Source organism: Sciurus vulgaris (genome assembly GCF_902686455.1).
Source record: "Sciurus vulgaris genome assembly, contig: HiC_scaffold_611_arrow_ctg1, whole genome shotgun sequence".
Classification (NCBI taxonomy): domain Eukaryota; kingdom Metazoa; phylum Chordata; class Mammalia; order Rodentia; family Sciuridae; genus Sciurus; species Sciurus vulgaris.
Window position 1 is genome coordinate 5,284,301 of NW_027632409.1, and position 16,479 is coordinate 5,300,779.

Genomic DNA, 16,479 nt, shown 5'->3' on the forward strand with positions numbered 1-16,479 from the left:
ACAACATTTTTGGGGGACACTGGCAAATGGATCCATATCAGGGGTCCAGTTTGCCACAATAGACCTGTAGGAGTATATTCGGAATCTAACACTATGAGGCTAAAAGGCAAGGATAGATCAACTCTATCACTGTGAACATTTCCTAAAGCTTGTTCTACTAACATTAAGGATTTTATACCTTCAGGAGTTAAATTTCTGGGGGATGTAGGGTCTGAATCTCCTTGGAGAATATCAAACAAAGGCTTAAGTTGACCAGTGGTGATTCCCAAATTTGGCCTTATCCAATTTATATCACCTAATAATTTTTGGAAATCATTTAGAGTCTTAAGCTTTTCCATGGCTACTTGAGTTTTTGTGGCCTAACACAGGTATCTAATATTTGATGTCCTAGAAAGGTAATAGGGCTGTGATTTTGCTCCTTTTCTGGGGCCACATGTAATCCCCATTTTCCTAGGGTTTCAATAATATTGTCAAATACCCTTAATAAAGTCTCCTCTCCCTATGAGCCAAAAGAATATCATCCATATAATGGAGACAATAAAGTTCTTTATAATTCTCTTTAATCTGTGATATAGCCTGGCCAACATATATTTGACACATCGTGGAACTATTTGTCATTCCCTGGGGAAGGACCACCCATTGGTATCTACTATTAGGCCCTTCATTATTCAAAGAAGGAATGGAAAAGGCAAATCGAGGGCTATCCTCAGGATGCACAGGAATGGAAAAGAAACAATCTTTTATGTCTATAGATATGATATGATAATGTTTTGGAATAGCAGCTATTGAGGGGAGAACCAGTTGCACCGGGCCCATAATTTGCATACTAGAACTTATGGCTCTCAGATCTTGCAAGAGTCGCCATTTTCCAGACTTCTTTTTTATGACAAAAATGGGTGTATTCCAAGGGGAAGTGGAAGGAATGATATGGTTTTCCTTTAATTGTTGACTTTTTCCTGGGCCGCCTCTATTTTTGCTTTAGAAAGGGGCCACTGGGGAACCCAGATAGGTTTATTGGATTTCCATGTTATCTTTAATGGTTCAGTGGCCCCTCTGGAAAACCCAGCCCCTTAGTCCCTGTTTGTCCTTTGGTTTGAATGGGGCAGGTAACACCTTGTAAATTTTTGCCTAGTCCTTTTCCTGTCTTCCAGCACTAGATTTAGTACCAATACTGATTCCAACATACTAATTGTAAATGGGGCCTGAGGACCGTACGTAACTACTGCTTCCTTAAATTTTTTTTACTGTTTTGAAATCTAGAGGTTGGTGGAATCTTTGCCCATTTTGGTCCTCTAGCATAGGGAAGAATTGTGGGACTGCTGAGGTTTCCTTAATGGGGGTTTCTTCTCCCTGTGGTAAAAAACCCATCTGATTTATAGCATGAGCTAACTCCTCCCAATGGTACCTTGGGGGATATAAGGAGCAGGCTGCTTGGGGGCTAGCTGCTGCCTCCAGGAAGATATTGGTGTTCCTTGCTGGCATAACTGGTGGGGGTGACCGTGTCCCTGATGCTCTTTCTAATTCCTCCCTGGTGAGCCCCACCTCCTCTTCTTCCTCTTTTTGAGAAGTTACACTTAGTTGTTCCTTTATCTCTTCCAGACACATATTTCCTTCTACTAAAGTTTTTATTCTGCCTTTCTCAGATGTTAGACATTCCTTAATAAGCTGCCACATGGAAAAAGTACCTCTAGGTAATTGGGATTGCTTTTCTGCTTTGATAAGATCCTCTTTATGATGTTCCCATTGTGGAATATGTAGGACTCCCTCTTCCAAAAACCAAGGACTAAACTTGGCCAGTGTGGTTACATACACTGTTACAGTAGATCATTTTATGGTAGTCCCATTAGCCTTAAGCACATCTTGTATGATTCTTATCATTTGATTTTTTGACACTTGTAACCCCATTCTGGAGTTATGTGACCTCCTTTATCGGGGTTATGTGATCTCCCTTTACCAGGGTTATGTGGCCTCCCTTTACTGGGGAGTTATATGACCTCCCTCTTATACATTCTGGCCAGAGATTTCTGGGAGGTTATCCTGCAGTTTTCCTGTAGCTTACCTTAAATTACTTACCTGGGAGGATGCAGAAGGAGAAAGAAAGCTCCCCATACGGGCCACCACGTTTTCTGTCCAGCGGAACCAACACGGAGAAAGGAGACACCACTAATCTTTAGTTTGATGAGATTTATTGTGTCCTCCCTGTTTCTCTATCTCCTGCCTTTTTCTTCTTCTTTCTCTCTCCCTGCCTCTCCTGCCCTCTCCCTGGCTCCTAGCTTATCAGCCAATTATAGCAAAGTTTTCTCTCATGCAGGAGAGCATGTAGGGGAATGCCAGCATAACACTATATAAATCACAAGCTGTCCATGTGTGGCATGATTATAGATAGCCAATCCTTGAGCCTGGCATTAACACATCATAAGTCTCCAAGGAACTAGTAACAGCAAACAACCTTTAGGTACTCCCTCATTTTGCAGTCAGCGCCCGTTGGCTCACTGCCAGGTGCCATCTTGTCCAAGACGGCCCTCAAAACACCACCCTATAATATTAACAGGTACCCACACTGTCACAGGATCCCTTGGGAGAGAAATGATGTTGAACTTATTTACTTAGAAAGCAGTGGTGTTTCTTATTAAAATTAATAGTTTCAGTACTTAGAAGTAATTTTTTTGTTTTGTTTTTCTGCAGTGCTAGGGACTGAACCCCGGGTGTTTGTTCATGCTAGGTGAGATTTGTACCACATAGCTACACTCCCAGCACTTTTGTTTATTATTTTTATTTTTTATTTTGAGACAGGGTCTTGCTAAGTTGTTGAGGCTAACCTTGAACTTGCTGTCCTCCTGCCTCAGCCTCCTGGCAGGCACCACTGTGCCCAGCTGTTAGCATGATTTTTTTTAATCCTATGTTCACTTGTGATTTTCAAATTTTTAATTAAATATTGTCTACATATAAAATAATATTGAAATCATAGGTGTATGGTTTATTGAGAGGAAAGGCAGTAAAATGAATGCCTAATTTAAAAGTAGAACATTAACAATACTCTTTGCCCTTTCCCAGTCTCCACCTTTCCTGCTTCCAGAGAGAAACTGTCTTGAATTTTGATTTGCCTTACATTTAAAAAATTAGTTTATCATATTAATATATATTCATAAGCAACACAGGCTTTGTTCTGTATGTTTTCTAACTTGATATGAATGGAATCATAGTATATGTATTTTTCTCAAACTTCTTATTCTACTTGAGAACTGATTCTCCTAACTCTGTGGTTTGGTTGTATGGCTTCCTTTGTGGAAAGATAAGTTTGTTGTCATGGAACAGGCCTTCCATTGTTGGCTATCTTCTCTCTTGGGCTGCCTTTAAGATCTTCTTACCTGATATCTGAATGTGGATTTTTAGATTTGAAGTTTTTTTTTTTTTTTTCCCTCTTCTTTCCTTAAGCTCCTGCTGGGGTTTGTTAGGTTTTTCTGAATCCAAGGATTTTATTAAATGTGGAAAATTCTTAGTCATTGCTTTTCAGGTTTAGAGATCTCTGCTTATCTCTTGCCTTCTGGAACTCTGGTCAGATGTGTTGGCACTTCTCTTTTGTTGCCCTTGCTGCATTCATAGCGTGAGTACACTCAGCTCTGTCCATTTGCTCACTCTCTAGTGTGCTGTGCCTGATCTTTTAGTAACCAATCTACTAGGATGCTAATTTCAGTTTCTGTGTTTCATTTTTGAAACACAGCTTCATTTTAAAAACCTACTTTGTCATGCTTGGAGTCTCCTATTCTTGCCCATTATTTGGATTCCTCCTTTTATTTTCTCAGATTTGTCACACCTCTGGTAACCTCATGTCTGAGGTCTCTGTGGACCTGATTCTTCTCTGCTGTTGCTGTGGCATTCACCCCTTTTGCCTTATTTTCCTGTGTCCTGTGAATTCCCACTGTAGCCTCATATTTCTGGGATCCTTATTCTTGAGAATATTTGAGACCTGGGGTGGAGATGCATTCACTTCTGCCAGGTTCCTGGGGACCCTACCAATTCCTGATAGCTTTAAAATAAATTCTCTGCTTGAGTTTTCACAGGCTATTTAGGGACTTAAGAATTTGGATTATAAATCCCTATCAGGGCAAATTTGTGGCTATGATTTGCAGAGAGGTGAGTTTTCTTATCCTGTTTTGTGAAGTAGGTTTTTTAGTTCATTCTAGCACTGAGGATAAATCTCTGAGTCCCAGCCATGTATGGAGATTTCTTCCAACCTGACCTTGGGTGGGTCTTACACTTGGAACTTCTGAGTGCTTGATGGCAATCAAAGTGAGAACTAGGGTCATATATATTTGATTGATTCCCCATAGTGAAAGCAAGTTTCAGAGTTCCCTTGTCCTCAGGAGTCTTGCCTTCCCCTCATTACTGGCATCAGAGGATGTCTTTATTTGCCTTGGGTCTGGCATGCTTTCTGCTGTCACCATGCCCTCTTTCTGCCTCAGTTTTGTCATCTGTAAAATAGGTAATAATCAATCTCCTGGGCTCTTCGTGGGGTTTGATGAGTAGAGTGGAAAAGGTAGTACCACAGGTGTCCTTCTCATAGCAAAATGACTCAGCTCACCCAGATGGATACATATTTGGAGCCAAGATATGATTTGGTGAGCTTGGTAATTGGTGGCCTTGTAACCAGCCATGGATGCATGGAGTTTGCTGAGGGACTAGGGACCGCTTCCCAGAGGTAAATAGGCCTGAGCTGAGTTCAAAGAAATTAAAAGGAAGCTACACCTCCCCCTGAAAAACATGATAAGGAAATGCCCCATGTAGATTCCCTTGGTGGAAGGGTATGACAAGAAATAGGAACAGCAACAGTGGTGGAAAGGGAGCTGGGTGGGCACAGGTGGGAGAAAGACTCACCTGTCATGTGCCTTCCTGTGACTTTGGGATTTTATCTACTAATTACCTGTGTTTGTCATTGAAAACAGTAACTATAAGATGAGTTCTTTTTATTTTTGAGATAGAGTCTTGCTGTGCTGCTCAGGCTGACCTCAAATTTTTGTGCTCAAGTGAGCATCCCTAGTAGTCAGGGCTTGATATGTGCACTCCTGTGCCCCAGCTTCAGTTCTTCATTTGAAAACTAGAGGAAGGAATTTTTAAGATACCACTTGACTTCTATATATCTGTTAGGATTCCCAGCGAAGAAGTGGTCACAGTCAAGTAGCCTGTTCATAGGGTGGGTTGGGGAATTATACACACCACAATAAACAAAGCTAGCTTTGTAACTTCACCATGCAGCGTCCAATTAATTGTACCTCTGAGAAACTGAAATAGATTTGGAATGTGTTCTCTGTGCTTTATTCCTAGTTGGGTTCAAATTCTTATAATAATGACAGTAGTTATTTACCTGCTTGAGAGACCAGAAATTCATGCAAAGCCACTTGCTGTCCCTTTACTCTCCTGGGCTCAGGCCAGAGTGAAAGAGAAGTGCTGGACTTTGACATGAGGTTGCTGTTTTTCTACATTTTCATTCTTTGAAAAATTGTGTCAGCAAGAGATGGGATTTTGGGGTGTCCTGTGGACCCCCACCCCTTTTCTGCCTCTGGAAAGAGTTTATTGAAGCTGTCAGAACTGTTGGTGGAGGGAGGCAGTTTACTCTGGGCAGGCCCTGGGCTTCCACCCAGGTTTGTGCTGGGCCTGCCCCCACTGAAAGAGCACTCTGGTTGTGCATTTTATTTGCAGTTTATCCAGTGGAACATCCACAAGAGTGGCCTGAAGGTGTCTGAGTACAGCCTCCTCTCTGATGCCATGGGCCCCTTTGTACTGTCTGGTTGCAGTGGCCAAAAACAGGTTCACGTACCCAGAGACCAACCCTTCACTTTTGACTCACAGGGCAATTATATGCTGATGTGCTGTGCCACAGGGGGAGTCACCTACAAGGTAATTGGCTGATGGGGTCACGGTGGGCAAGGGAGCACTTTCCTGGAAGTCTGGACTTGGCCGAGTGGATCATGGCCATCTGACACACCCTGTATGCCAGTGAAGAAGCCCTGGACACAAGGCAGAACCTGAAGTCCTCTAGCTGCAGGTTGGGCCTGGGCCTTAGTGCTGGTAGAGAAGGCGGGATGGGACAGAATATGAGGCATCTGTCATCCTGTCTTAACAAGAATATGACCTCCTAACCCCATTCCTAGGGAATAATAACCTATCATAGCAAACACTGTGGAGTAGCAAGAAGAGTTGGGGAGTGTTAGAAGGGGGGAGCATGCCCCCCACAGAAAATGAGCTGGGTGGTTAACTGTAGTTACTTTAAAGAGGCATGGACTTCTTATTTCATGGGAGGGCATGGGTGAAGTACATCACAGTCCACATTTGAGGCAAATTTGAGGGTGTTATAACAACATGAGTTATTCGTGTCATATGTGTTCCTCAGCTTACACATTTATTTAATTCTCAAGTTTGAGCTGCCATGTTTCATGTGCTTTCTTTGTATAAGTGCATGAAATTGCAAGAACCTTCCATTTTACTAGTATTATCTGGTAGACCTAGTGATGAGGATTTGTGTTTGGCCTTGTCAGGTTCCTAGTAAATTCAGTTCTTAGTCTCAGTGTTCATTCTTTTACCACCTGAGGGTGGTATTTAGTCTGTAGGCCTAAGAAGTCATACAAGGTAAAATATACTCAGCGTCTCTTGTTGCCACAGATAGGACAGTGGCTGTGTGGCAGGGTGGCAGGCCATGGACTCAGGACTGTGGAGTGTACCAGGGACATGTAAAAGCTGATCTCTGTTCACTTGGGCCTCACATTCAAATTAGAAAGAAACACTATGGGTGAAGGAACAGTGGTGTGGTGTTGAACAGTTCCAAGATGTGGAATCTGAGTGGGGACTGACTCCTCAGGGAAGACCCTGGGGAGGTGGCAGGCTGTAAGTTGGAGACTCTGGAAGGAGGGGGAGGAGGATTTGGGTAGACTGGGAAGAAGGCAGGCTGTGGACCCCATGTGGCAGCAGTGAGCAAGGAGTTCATGGCAGGGTAAGGGACGCTGCATATGGGGACAGAGGAGGTGCTGGGGTGGAAGTCAGGTGGCTTCTAGACAGACCTGCTGTGCACAGTGAAGTCAGGGTTCACTGTCAGCGAGGTACCTCTTTTCTACAAAGGATGGTTCTTTTGCTGTTTCTTGTCCTCTCCCTAAAAATTAGGTCCACAAGGTCTCATAATGGTGCATCTCTCAGTGGAGATACTCATGAAAAGCTTCCTGTTTCCAAGCCTCGTTTCATTCTCCAAAGGTTTAGTTGGTTTTTGGAGGATGGACTTGGCCCTCTGTGGGGATCTGTGTGGATGTGTATGAGTTTTATTTTTGATCATGCAGTCTTTTCATTTGCCCAAATGAACTTTGATGATTTGTAGTCAGACTCACTCTACAATTAATTAGTTGAAAGATTTCCCTGTGAAATTTTTGAAACACCAATACTGGCTTCCAGTTACTTAAGGACTCTACTGAACATCAAGTCCCAGTTTTATATTCTATAATTTAAGTTAATTGACATTTTTACAAATGCTTTCTCCATGATGGCTGAACACTTCACACCTCTTCTCTGTTCAGCAATGTTGAGTACTTCAGCTGCTCTGGTTTTCTGTTCTGTTAGTGGCTGACCTTCACACATCTGCCTGACTGCTGGAGAGTGGTGCTGGTGGGATGGAGGAGAGCTGCATTTACACATCCATCCAAGGCCTTCCTATGTCAGGGCCGTTCTGGATGCTGTAAGCTGGCCTTGCTGCAGGAGAGAGCTAGAACTTCCCTCCTTGGCTTTTGTCCCCTGATGGAAAGCCAAACTTATGTAAATAAGCAGATGCATGAGCAGATGTCAGCTAGTGACAAATGATGCTGTGAGAAAACACAGGTGGGTGCAGAAGGCACTGGCCCATGGCACATTCAAGGCAGCAGAGAAAGTGACATTTTTAAGGAGCTTTGCAGGGACGTTTTTTCCACATGAGGTAGACCAACTATAGTCAGGAAAGTGAGATGTTTTATGGTCCAGGAAGTTAATGGACTTTCTGGAAAGGTGGGTATGTGGCCTGAGCCACATCCTCAGATTTGGGTGACTGCCCCAGGCTCAAGACAGTTTGGCCACCAAAAGTGGATAAAATGGATGTGTTCATGAGTGAGGACTGCTGACAGTTCATTCTCTGTCCTGTCCTCTTATAGCTGGGTTGTGATTTGAAGTTTCTGGAGAGCTGCTTGAGCCTGGGTGGCCACAAGGCCCCTGGGGTCACTGAGGACTGGAGCACTGCCATGGACTATGGGACCTGCTTCACTGACTCCATGGATGGCAAGATCAAGCTGACCACACTCCTGGCCCATAAGCTCTGAAGGACCTGCCTTGAGCAACACCACAGAGCAGTATTGTCCTGAAGCTGAGGGAGAACAGGACACCCTCCTTCCAGGTCCCTGCCAGTGCGGCAGAGCTTCAGGCAAAGATGGTCCAGGGGACTCAGGACTATCCAGCTGCAGTGACTAGAACAGGAGTCACAGGGAGCAGGTGGCATGTTCTTCCCAGAGAACCAAGTTGTGGTCTGTGTAAAGGCATCTTCAGACTGTGGGAGGAGAGCCCAGGAAGGAGAAATGGTGATTGCTGCTGTGTTGGCAAGGAGAAATTGACAGTATTTTGTATATATTTGCTTATTTTTCTTTTTCTTTTTTTTTTTTAAGAATGCCTTGCAGTCACTTGGTGTCTCTTTCTAGGATGCATGTGTCACTTTTTCCCTGCCTTTTCTTCCCCACACCAGCTCTTACTTGCCTCACTAGCCATCTGTTCACCTGGGCTTTGTGGAACCACAGCATACTCTTCTGTTTTGTCTGGGCTCAAGGTGAGACCAGAGTGTCTCTGTCTTCCCTGAGAGATGGTGGCTTTTGTTACAGAAGCCTCTCCAGATGAGAGCAGGTACACAGGCCTCCACAGCTGGTGGCCCAGCTCCATCTGGTGGCTGCTGTTCCTAGCTCCTCATTTGGTTGCTCCTCTCATTCTTCCAACTTGATGCCCTTGAACTTAAACACTGCCAGCTGCCTTCACTGTGCTGGCAAATGGTGAGAGGGCCAGCTCCCTGAGCATGCTACTGGAAGGACACCTTGGTTTCAAGCCTGCCCACCTGAGGCTGAGCTGAACCTGGACCAGTGGTGACCATGCCCCAGCCTGGGCACCTTGAAGAGGAAGATCCTGTCACTATGGGAGCTGAGGCTGGGCAAGTGCAGAAGCCACCATGGATGGGTGGGCCTGGATCTGGGGCTCCCATGATTCTCAGGATGAACCATGTAGGGGTACCTGTTTCCACCAACTTCTTCAGAAAGTCAGTTTATAGCTTCTTTGGGCTCCAGTCCAGTTCTGGGGGCAGGGCTGGAATGACTTCTTTCTGCTGGGACTAAGGGGCAAGTAGGGAGGCCCATATGCATGTGGCTTGGTTACAAAAAGCAGCAGAGACTTCATGGTAAGTACTTGTCCTGTTTTACCCACTTCCACCCCTAAAGTAAAGAAAACCAAGACTTCTCCATTGCCACGTCCCCACCTTCAGCACTGAAACAGCCATCTGATCTGTCTCACCTCAGGATTCTGGGGGACAGTATAAAGGGTCTTGAATTTCATCTGAGAGTTCATAGTTCAGTTTTTACTCTCCTCATCTCAAAGTCCCTGTCTTAAGACCCTTTCTCTCAATACGGTCCCCACAACTTGCCAAAATGGTTTTAAGGAATACAGCAACACAACACACAAATCCCTGGTGCTCCTGCCCCCACCCCTTCCAGGAAGAGTGCTCATCCTCAAAGCCCATTGTAAGCTCAATCTCTCCTTTAAACACTCTGCTCATTTGCACCCAAGGACCCAAGGTTCCCTGTTCTGTTACCTTTTGTGAAGGCAGAATAAAAGAAAGTCATTGAGGCAGGCCCAACCTCAGTCCTGAACCCGCCCATCTGCCAGGTGCTGACCTCCTGGCTTGGCCTGTACTGAGGGCCCTGCAGGTGCATTTCCCCATCAGATTTTCTTCTGCCCTCTCCTCAGGTACCTGCCAGTGCTTCTGCACAAGCTTTGGGCCAAAACTCAGCCCCCTTAGTGTGATGTTCAAATACCTAGGAGCTCAACATTTGGGAGTACAGTATGTATACAATGTGGACTGACTAAATTCAGTCAATTAACATTACATGTAGCTCACACACACAAAAATACAATTTTATCTGTCAATTTAAAAATAAAAAAATTTAAAAAACCCAAGTGCTTCAGGTGTTGACTCCAGTGCCTGCTGATCTCACAGCCAGGTTCCTTGCCAGTCCAGGGCCTCTCCGTGCACCAAGACTCTTTATGGAGACCCATGGGACTCATTTTCCAGCTGATCACTGAGAGAAGTTTTAAGGAGAGAAATGTTCAGGGGGTAGTTATACTGAGCAAGTATTTTGTGTTCCTTTAGACACAAAGGGAAATGATGCTTTTCCACTCCAGCCTTTTAGGTTCGTGCTGGCTCACAGCCTGTAGGAGCCAGGACCCTTGAGGTCAGTGACTGATGCCTTAGCAGTGGCCAGGGAGAAGCCTTTACTCCCTGTGTTGGGTCCTGCAGAGCCTGGAGGCTGGCTTGGTTCAACCATGGTTAAGTTGATCCCTACAGTGGCTGGCCTTTTGGGGACCTGAAACCAGTGGCTTATGTTCTTATACCTGGATTTATTTAAAATTTCTACCCAGCCCACTTTCCTAGTATTGAGGATTAGCATTCACAAAGAGCCTGGGAGGCCCTCTGGAGAAACAAAAGCACCATAGGGGAAGAGAGAGCTCTTCCTGTTGCAGAGTGAAGGGGGCTCAGGCTCTGTGCAGCCTGTTTCTAATTAGTAACTATGCTGTTATTAGTTGATCAGCTGTAAATCGCATATCAATAACTGTCTCATTTCTCATTTGAGGACAGATGGTATCAGATCTGATCATTTTATCTCAAAATGCAGGGGAAGACCTCCCCTGGGACTACTTGCCTTCGTCTTTTCAGTCCTGTCTGATCTAGGAGCTTTTCAGGCCTCCTTTAGGCTATTTGAAGTCACAAGTGTGATTTTAACGGAGGTTATCTATAAATGGCAATCGCAGCGCTCAGCGTCGCTGAGTGCAGTTAACACACCTGGGCAGCTAGGTAGAGCCAATCTGAATATTAAACATTAGTAACTTCTACATTACTTTATGATCGTACCGTGAACAGAGACTTTGACTTCTCTCCCTGCACCTCTGGGATGCGTCGCCAGGTGGGGAGCACTGAACTTGTTTCCCGTGGGATCCTGGGAGGGGCTATCGAATGCAGAACCCCCTTCCCTTCGTCTAATTTCTGATCCCGGGCCCTGGGAATCAGCACTTTGACTTTGCAAAAGCTGAGGCAGCCTCTCCTGCTTCTGCTGGCAAGAAGCCAGGGCCGCGCTGGCTGCAGGGGGTGCCGCAGGCCTCTGCTCGCACTCCCTGGAGGGCTGGGGGCTGGAGGTCGGGAGTCGGAAGGGGCGGGCAGCGCGGACCTGACACAACCGTCCGGAATCCTCCTCCGGGACTCGCCCGGAGGCCAAGAAGGAGGCGCTAAGACCTCTGGACAGAGATCTGGCAGCGCAGCAAGGCAGCATAGGGCCTTGGCGTGCTCCTCCAGAGTAGGCCCGCTCTGCGGGGCCTACGCCTTCTGCGGATCGGAATGAGCTGCTCGCCAGCTCCCTGGTCTGGGCAGCCACCGTCCGCGTGGTGCAGAGCCCCTGCGTGTACCTTCCTGTGTGTTTGCACCGCCCAGTAGGGGCGAGCGCATGGGGTGGGTTCCCAAGAGTGAGATGAGAAGTGCTGGCAGACCCCTGTCATGCGGGGCCTCGGGTGAGATTTCTCTAAGGTCCACCAGGTGTGCCCCAGTGAGCAGTGAGCTGCACAGAACGTGCGTCCAGGGGACGCTGCCAACCTGAAGCAGGGTGGGCACAGGGCTGGCTGTCTGCAGGGCCTGACAGAGATCCTGGATGGCTGATCTTTTTGAGCCTGTGCAAATGAACTAGGTCTCAGTTCCTTGTTTGTAAAGTGAAATTAATGATATGCATCTCCCGGTCTCATTTCTGCATACAGAGAACGTGGCACTGGGCACTCTCTAGATGGCAGGAATGACTGCATCAACGTGCAAATTTCAACAGAAACTAAAGTACATTGGCCAAGGTCTGTCCCATAGCCTATAGATTAGGATGCTGGCCTGCTCATTTTTTTCTTAAATTGTAAACAGCCATTTTGGATGCACAATAAATTATCAAGTTATAATTTGGAGAGGGGTCTTATTCTTTGCTGACTACCCCTTTCTAGGCAAACTCTCAGTAAGATATTCTTAGGAATACTTGGGTTGATTCCTAAGTGGAAAGTGATGACATAGTCTCTCAGTCACAGCTCTTTCAAGGTGGGGACTGATCTTAAGGTGGGAGGGGCTCAGGTGAAATCAACTGGGGATAGGAAAAAGGGAACCCAAGTTAGATCAGAGGTTGGTGAAGGTGGGGAGATCTTTATTCTGCAAATCTGGGGAGCCAAGCAGTTAAACTTCCTGAGCTCTCTAGCAGTTAAAGTCTGACCAATCAGAAGAATCTGCATATTAGAGTTGGGAGGGTGTTGACCAATGAAGCCTTTCTGTGAATCAGAATTGTTCTTGTGACCCCCTCACTGTAGAGAAAGTGAGAAGCTGGACTTGGGGCAAATTTGAGAGAGATCATGGGAGATGTTTTGGGAATTGGCTGGACACCCTGAATTCAGTAGCACCTGGGTGCAGTGGGTCCATGAATGCAGGGACTACAGGGAAGTGCTTCTGGTTGGGTCGGTGGGGAGGTCTGTTTTTGGGTATTGGGGCAAGTCTCTGGGCTTGTCTCCCCAACCATCATCCTGCTTGCCACCAAACCTCCTATTGGACATGCTGAGAATGCCCCTGATTCTGGGGCCCTGGTGACCCTCTGAGTCACCTCCAGCCTGCCCAGGCTGACTGGAAGTGTTTTAGCTTAGAATTTACCAGACTTTGTTCTTTGTAGGCTTTAAAGATTGGTGCCCTTTTGGGAAAATGAGGCCTCTAAATCCTGGTGTGACAGGAGTAGGATTTGCTGTCCTGAATCAAGTCACTAAGCTCAGGTCCTGACTCCTTATTGGGGGAAACTACAGAGATGGAAACCTTAAAATCTGGGAGCAAAAAGAGGGTCCTTCCCTCCTGGATGACATCCCAGGTGGCTGAGAGGAGGGTGGTGCCAGTGAAGACCCCCAATAGGAGGAGAATGGCAGCAGGGTCAGTGGCAGCAGGGTAAGCCAACCTCTGGTCAGGGCACTCCTGGGGAAGCTCAGGAGGGAAGAGTGCCTCTTAGTGGCCTCAGGCCTGTGGAGTGGGCAGAGTGAGGTAGGTGGAATTTCCCTCCCAGTCTCTGGAGCTCTTAGGAAGGAAGCTGAGCAGTCCCCTCAGAGTGGGGTGCCCTCCTCTGGCCCTGTGTGGTTGAGGTCTCCAGTGCCAGAGCCTTAAATGTCAGCACACGTAGGGTGGGCTTGGGATACTAGCCAAGCTCCCCAAATGCCAGTTGTCAAAATATTAGTATCTACATTTACAACAGAAATTATAACTTCAAGTGGGCAAGCTCAATGGAGCCAGTCACTGGACTTCCTGAATGGTGCCTGCTTATCCTATGGACAGAGATTTGGGGACAGGTGGATGAACACCAAGAAGTAAGAAACTGTAGGTGGGTTAGTGAAATGATGGTAATGTTGGGGAGGAGGGTCTTCAGGGTGCTAGCATCATGCAGGAGGGGACATCTCTGCCACTCTTAGACAGGCCCAGGCCCTCAGAACACTCCCCTCTGGATCCTCCTTTTCTGCCCAGCCCCCCTTTGTGATTGTTGCAGGCATTTTAAATGTGTTCATGCCTTCCAGTCTATTTCAGTCATTTTGTCCTATAAGGCCTGTATCTATGCATGTCCACTATGTGTGTTTCAAGATGTGATTCTCAGGAGCTGGCCTTGTCCCCAGTTCCAGCTTCTTATTGTGAGTTAGTGGAGGGTATGAGGCCCTGTACTTGGCACTGGGTGACCAGGAGGAAGAAGTCATGTTTCTGCCCCAAGGAAGGTGCTGTTGTGTGCATCCCTGGTGGGAAGGCCAGGGATACAACTCTCCTGCTCTCATTTCCTTCTTCCTGTGAGCCTGGAGATCCTCTGTCCCCATTTGTGACTTCAAATCTTTGTTTCAGAACCCCTGCCATGAAGACTGTGTACTGCATGAATAAAGCAGAAATAATGGATGTAGCTCTGGGGATCCTGATTGAGGTAAAGTCAGCTGTGTCCCTTTCTGCTCTTATGACCAGAGACTTCATAGACAGAAACCAATCCAAGGTCCTTGGTCACTGTCAGGGATTCTGCTTTTGTTAGCTGGCTTCTTCCATATGTTCTTTCCCTTGTTTTTCCCTCAGCCATGCTGCCCCTGGCCTTCCCCATGTGGGGTGAGCCTTTGGGTCTATATACCTGGAACAGGTGTGTGTGAGAGACAGCATGCACCATGACTCTGTGTTGGTATGTGTCAGGGACACAAAATGTTCACCTGATTGTGTTCTCAGAAGGGTCTCAGTAGGCCAAGATACTTCTCAACTTCTACACCTCTCCTTAGCAGAATGCTGGGGAAGTCATTGGCTTCCTGAAGTAATAATCGGACCACTGTACAGTTGTATAGCACTTTGCAGCTTATCATGTGCTGTTTTACACAGTGTATTACCTCATTAATCCTCACAATAACACTTGGGGTTTATTAGTTCACATACTGTTACCCCAGAGAAGCTGGGACTCAGGGTTTCCTTAGTTCTGTGATGCAGCCTGGGCCCCTCCCATTCTCTCACCTTACATTCCTATTGGTTTCTTCTTTCTGCTCAGCTGTTCCTAACACCCCTGTTCACTGGTCTCCCAAGTTGGTTCTGATTGCTTAAGAACCTGAGGAGTTTGGGGAGGAGTCTGTGGGAGTGATGCCTGGCCTGGTCATGTACAGTTGCTTCTGGATCTGTCCCACCTCACCAATGGACATTGAGCCTGTCATTTCTTCTACTCCACAGTGCTGCACATAGGAAAAACCTTGGGAACTGTCACCTCTGGTGGATGATGATAAGCTGGAGCTCTCCCCCATCTGGTCCATATCTCCTCACACAAGTTCTGGGAGCAGCAGTGAGGAAGAGGATGATGGGAAATACAGGGCTGCCTGGGGCCTCAGCCCTTCCCAGGGGCTGGGGCCTTCTAGCACTACCTGCAGTAGCCCCAGGGAGGTGGAGGAGGAAGATGTGTTGAAATATGTCAGGGAGATATTTTTCAGCTAAAGATAAACTCTTCACTGGACTTTCTTCAGAGAGCTGCTGTGGGGGGCTGTAGCCTCCACCCCCACCCCAGGGTGCAGGTGTGGCTATCTGTGCTCCCAGCTTTGCTCCTCCCTGGGCCTGGCATCCTAGATCAGAAGCTCCAGGTGCCCTGGGCCTTCCTGCAGGGGCTGCTGTTTCCAGTGGGACAGTGAGAACTCAAAACAAGTTCCCATTAGAGTTTCTCCTCATCTGGCACAGAGGGTTGGAATCCCAATTGTCAGTTTTCAACATTCTAAAGAAAATGAGGCCACAGGATCCAGCTTTTAAGAACCAAAGAGACAATAATGTTCAAGGAAAAGCAAGGCTGCTGAATAACTGGTTCCCAGGCTTTCATCAGCATGATCTCTCCCCTTCAGAGGGGTGAGGGCCAGCCTCGAAGACACACAAGCTGCCCACAGTTCCCACTCCACCTGGGAGTGTGAGGCTTTCCATGCAGAGACTGGCAAGCCAGGCCGGCCTCCCTGAGCTGCCACCTCTCTTCTACCCGGCAGCTTCTACCTTTTCTTGGGAAGGTTTAAAGCAAGAATGGATTGGGAGCCCAGAGACACTAAGGACAAAAGATCACACCAGAGTCCATGTTTCTGCCTCTGTATTCAGTGTGGCTTTGGAAAGGCATAGAATGAGTACATCATTGCCATACAGGTTTTCCAACATACAGGTGCCAGAAATTCAGAGTTCTCCAATGCATGGGTTGTGGTGCTTCTCTCCTTTCCAGTTCTGAGTGGAGATGAGAGGGGACATAGCCTTTGTGGATCCATTTGGTCTAGTCCACCTTCTCTGGTCCAAGGATCTGGTGCATTCTGCCCCACCCTCCAGGGTCACAATGATAGAAGTGCATGCCCGCTGACCTCTGCTCTGTCCTTTGTGGATGGACCTTCCAAACCTCTAATTTTCTTTGTACCACGTGTGTTCTGTCTTTATTGGATCCCTTGGATCCTTGGATCCATTATTGGATCCATTTCTAGGCCATGGGGATGGAGTACTGGTGAGAAGCTCATTGCAGCAAGCCACTCATCACTGAGGAAGGAGTGAAGATCCTAACCAGAGCCTGAGGGACACTAGGTGCTCTTTCATAATGATCCTATTTGCTCCCATAAACCATCACTAGTTCAAGTTTGGCAGTCTTACAGATCAACCTGAAGATCTGGCTC

The 16,479-nt window shown here is 46.8% G+C and overlaps 1 protein-coding gene and 1 long non-coding RNA gene across 2 annotated transcripts in view; one reads left to right on the forward strand and one right to left on the reverse strand.

The window, feature by feature from the left end:
• LOC306652831 overlaps nucleotides 1-16,479 on the reverse strand; it is a 167,728-nt gene that overhangs the window by 83,938 nt on the left and 67,311 nt on the right. The gene's annotated exons all lie outside the window — the stretch shown is intronic.
• Nucleotides 11,604-16,255, forward strand: LOC306652816 (cell cycle regulator of non-homologous end joining-like). Its single transcript, XM_079125494.1, has 4 exons — nucleotides 11,604-11,736; nucleotides 12,990-13,252; nucleotides 14,183-14,270; nucleotides 15,044-16,255. Exons 2-4 carry the CDS (start codon nucleotides 13,119-13,121, stop codon nucleotides 15,287-15,289), a joined length of 468 nt encoding a protein of 155 aa, XP_078981620.1. The 5' UTR covers nucleotides 11,604-11,736; nucleotides 12,990-13,118; the 3' UTR covers nucleotides 15,290-16,255.